We start from the raw sequence: 3581 nt of genomic DNA on the forward strand, positions 1-3581 counted from the left end.
TTTTTTTTTTTTTTTTTTTTGTTTGTTTGTTTGTTGTGGTGTTTGGATACCCAATAGAATGCTTAGCCACAGCTTTGCTGAGGCAGCCTAGGAATAGTTCGTCATCATGCTTCTTTTCTTGGGGCTGCTCAATTTTTCCAGATTTGCAATTTATTTCGATCTTTGATTTGTTTGTGAATTAATACATTAAAGATCGAAACATTGAGGCTGTCGATTTTCTTTGCAGTTTGAATGATTACAGCTCGTGTGGTTCGTTTATATTTCAATTGAGCAATTTCCTCTGCTATGTTATTGTAGATAAGAAAAGTCTTTACATCCGATTGGGATGTCGTGGTGACTGGCCAAACATCAAACCTCCTGGTTGGGATCCTGCTTCTGATGAAAACACAAAGAACACCAGTGCCTGAAACAGAGGCTTTGCGGCTCTTTATTTCCACATTAAGGTTTCATTCAACAAATTTTCTGGTAATTTCACTCTTCTCCACCCTCAATTGTACCTTTGAAAAGAAAGGGGTTTGTTAATATGTGATTCCGCAGATAAAATTGAAGAACAAAAGCCCTTCTTTTTTTCTTTTTTCCTTTTTTAAAAAAGAAAAAAAAAAAAGAAAAGAAAATGTGTATTATTGTTCGTTGGGTGGAATCAAATTATGAACGTGCCTGCAGAACTTTTACCACTTGGCATCCTCATTAAGGTTTTTAAATTTCTGTTCATTTGATTTGTAAACCTGTCGACATTACAAATTACAAATTTGAAAATTTAAGATTTTACTAGCGACATAACTTAGATTTATATATAATATATAATATTATTTTATTTTATTTAATAGAAGTTTACTAAGCTTTTAATTTAACCGTTAGTTGTTTTGTTCAGATATTAAAAACAAACCCTAAAATGAAGAAGGGAAAAAAGCGTACATGAACGACTACTATGAGATAGAAAGATTACGAGATTTCAATACAAACTTCAATAACTTTCATTACAATATGATGAGGTCACAAGTACATTTTGCTCGTCTCATTCCCGACAACTTCCTAATAACCTGATCCATACTAACATTCAATAATCAATAACCAAAATCCTTGTGCATAGAAGTGAAAACTTAGAAACATCATATTCAAAGAAATAAACACACGACAACGTAAATTGCAAGAGCTCAAAACAGAAAAGCCCGACGATCGAAAAAATAATGCCTTTTTGATGTCAAATCACTAGCAAAATAAGCTTTTACAACGCACATTTATGAACATCAGTTCCAGAGAGATGATGAGCATATTCACAATTTTATGTCGACGCATACTAACCAAAAGCATCATATAACTATTACCATTAAAAGCACTTTCTGTCCACATTGGGTCAAATCCAAGCGTTATGGACTGGATGATTTCGGTGGCACCTGCAAAAAAGTAGAAAAACATTGGACATCCCAACTAAAACAGATTCCTCGGACAATATAATTCAATTTTTCAAAGGAAAGGCCAAATGCAATAGAATTTTTTAAAAAAGAATTACAAATGAAATCTCTCAAACTTCGTGATTTTATCAAACACAATAATCAAATTAATCAAACCAATGTGAGATCCTACTTCGGTTGGAATAGAGAACGAAACATTCTTTATATGGGTATGGAAACCTCCCGCTAGCAAAACATTTTAAAAACCTTGAGGAGAAGCCCGAAAAGGGAAGCCCAAAGAGGACAATATATGATAGCGGTGAGCTTAGGTTGTTACAGATGATATTAAAGCTAGACACCAGGCAATGTGTCAGCGAGGAGGCTGAGCCCCAAAGGGGGATGGACACTAGACAGTGTGCCAACAAGGACGTTGAGCCCCAAGGGGGATGGATTGGGGGGTCCCACATCGATTAGAGAAAGGGAACAAGTGCCAGCAAAAACGATAGACCTCGAAAGGGGGTGGATTGTGAGATCCTACCTCGGTTGGAGAGAGGAATGAGGCATTCTTTATAAGGGCGTTGAAATTTCTCCCTAGCAAATGTATTTAAAAAAACTTGAGGGAAAACCCAAAGATAACAAGATCGGCTATCGGTGAGGGGTGAGGTTGGGCTGTTACAGATGATTGCACAAAAAGCAAGTTAGTTGGATAAACTAAGAGCATGCAACCAAAAAAATATATTTTATCTACCCATATCATCATTTTTTTAGCTCATATGCCCTAATTTATCCCATTAGCTAAATTGTGCCACCTAGTTACTACATCAAGCTAAATCATCACTCGTTAATCCGAGAAATGTGCCACATAAATACTTGAATAATGATGTTGATGGTAAGAACTGACTGGATAGATACCACTGTTAAAGAATGTAAATGAGATTTCTTAAAGGTTGGAGACTGGATAGACACCACTGTTAAAAAGTTGCATCAATTTGTAATAAATAAATAAATAAAGATATATAGAGTAAACATGCAAAGACAAATCAGTTATCTCATCTCATGTCTACAAACTTAGCTGTACTTAAAGTGATGCATATTAGACTTTACAATAAACAAAACATCTATTTCCTACATTGGTGAACTCTACCAACTATTTCTGGATGACGTTTTGCAATTATGCTCCAGTGGTGAAAGTGAAAAGCTTGATGTCCAAATAAGTGATTTATATAATTCAATGTGGCACTATTTGTTTTGAATATTCTTATGATACACACATTGTATCATTGGAAATTGTTCGTCATACTTTCCTCTTTCTTATAAGCCTTTCCTATTTCACGAGTTCAAAAACATGCAGGGTGAGGATTCAAACATCTATAACTGTCGAAGATATAATGTCTTAATCTTGAGCTATGCTCGGTTCACTTTTCTTACAAGCTTTTGTAACAAAACGTTGCGTCATTAGAAGCATGTCATTGGCCTTTTCAACTTTTCATAGGTACTGGTACGGCAATTTTTTTTGTTCTTTATAGTATTTCTTAAATGTGAATGATACAATTTACAATTAAAAACCTTTAAAAGTAAAAATGTATTAAATTTTTAATAGACATTTTAATAAATACGACCATGTCTTTGCCACTCTTGTATGGTTTATTTCCACGTGGGGTGGGGTGGGGTGGATTTACATTGATAACTGACAACAGGATTATAAGCTCCAAAAATGCATTTAATTTTTACTTGGTTGTACTTCAATTCTAAAATCAATGATCATTAACTAGCTAGCATGTTCCCAATTTTTGGGCATCTTGTCTAAAACTAGGGGTTTAAAGGTAACAAATTACTAATGCAATCGCAAAAGATTGTGATTTATTTTTTACCCTTAGAAATGGAAGTAATTCAATCCATGTCAAAATGGGAGTAATTTGATTCAGTGACATGAAGGAGAGATATTGAATTTTCATGTATAGAGGTCAAAGAGAAACATTAGGCGGTTTTAGATTCAATGTCACTTTGGTTTGGCGGTCTTGCCTTCTTGCCATTTTAGTCAGCTTGTTTCTCCCTAGGGTGTTTTGTTCCTTATTGGCGGTTTTCCCTTTTTGGTTTGGTTGCTCGTTATCTTCACTCCTCTTGGGTGTTTACATCCATGTTTTTTTTTTTTTTTTTTTTTTTTTTTTTTTTTTTTTTTTTTTTTTTTTT

At 34.3% G+C, this 3581-nt stretch overlaps 2 protein-coding genes across 2 annotated transcripts in view; one reads left to right on the top strand and one right to left on the bottom strand.

Annotated features, from left to right (window-relative positions):
* The window catches only part of LOC111465239 (probable inactive shikimate kinase like 2, chloroplastic), an 8943-nt gene extending 8432 nt beyond the window's left edge, over positions 1–511 (top strand). Inside the window, exon 8 of the mRNA XM_023109591.1 lies at positions 298–511. Within this exon, the coding sequence (XP_022965359.1) occupies positions 298–407 (110 nt within the window). The 3' untranslated portion in view covers positions 408–511. The remainder of the gene's footprint in view (positions 1–297) is intronic.
* Positions 512–950: 439 nt separating this feature from the next.
* Positions 951–3581, bottom strand: part of LOC111465237 (inactive poly [ADP-ribose] polymerase RCD1) — a 7748-nt gene continuing 5117 nt past the window's right edge. Inside the window, exon 7 of the mRNA XM_023109584.1 lies at positions 951–1394. Coding sequence (XP_022965352.1) covers positions 1368–1394 — 27 coding nt within the window. The 3' untranslated portion in view covers positions 951–1367. The remainder of the gene's footprint in view (positions 1395–3581) is intronic.

The sequence above is a fragment of the Cucurbita maxima genome, unplaced genomic scaffold, assembly GCF_002738345.1.
Source record: "Cucurbita maxima cultivar Rimu unplaced genomic scaffold, Cmax_1.0 Cma_Scf00028, whole genome shotgun sequence".
Lineage (NCBI taxonomy): Eukaryota > Viridiplantae > Streptophyta > Magnoliopsida > Cucurbitales > Cucurbitaceae > Cucurbita > Cucurbita maxima.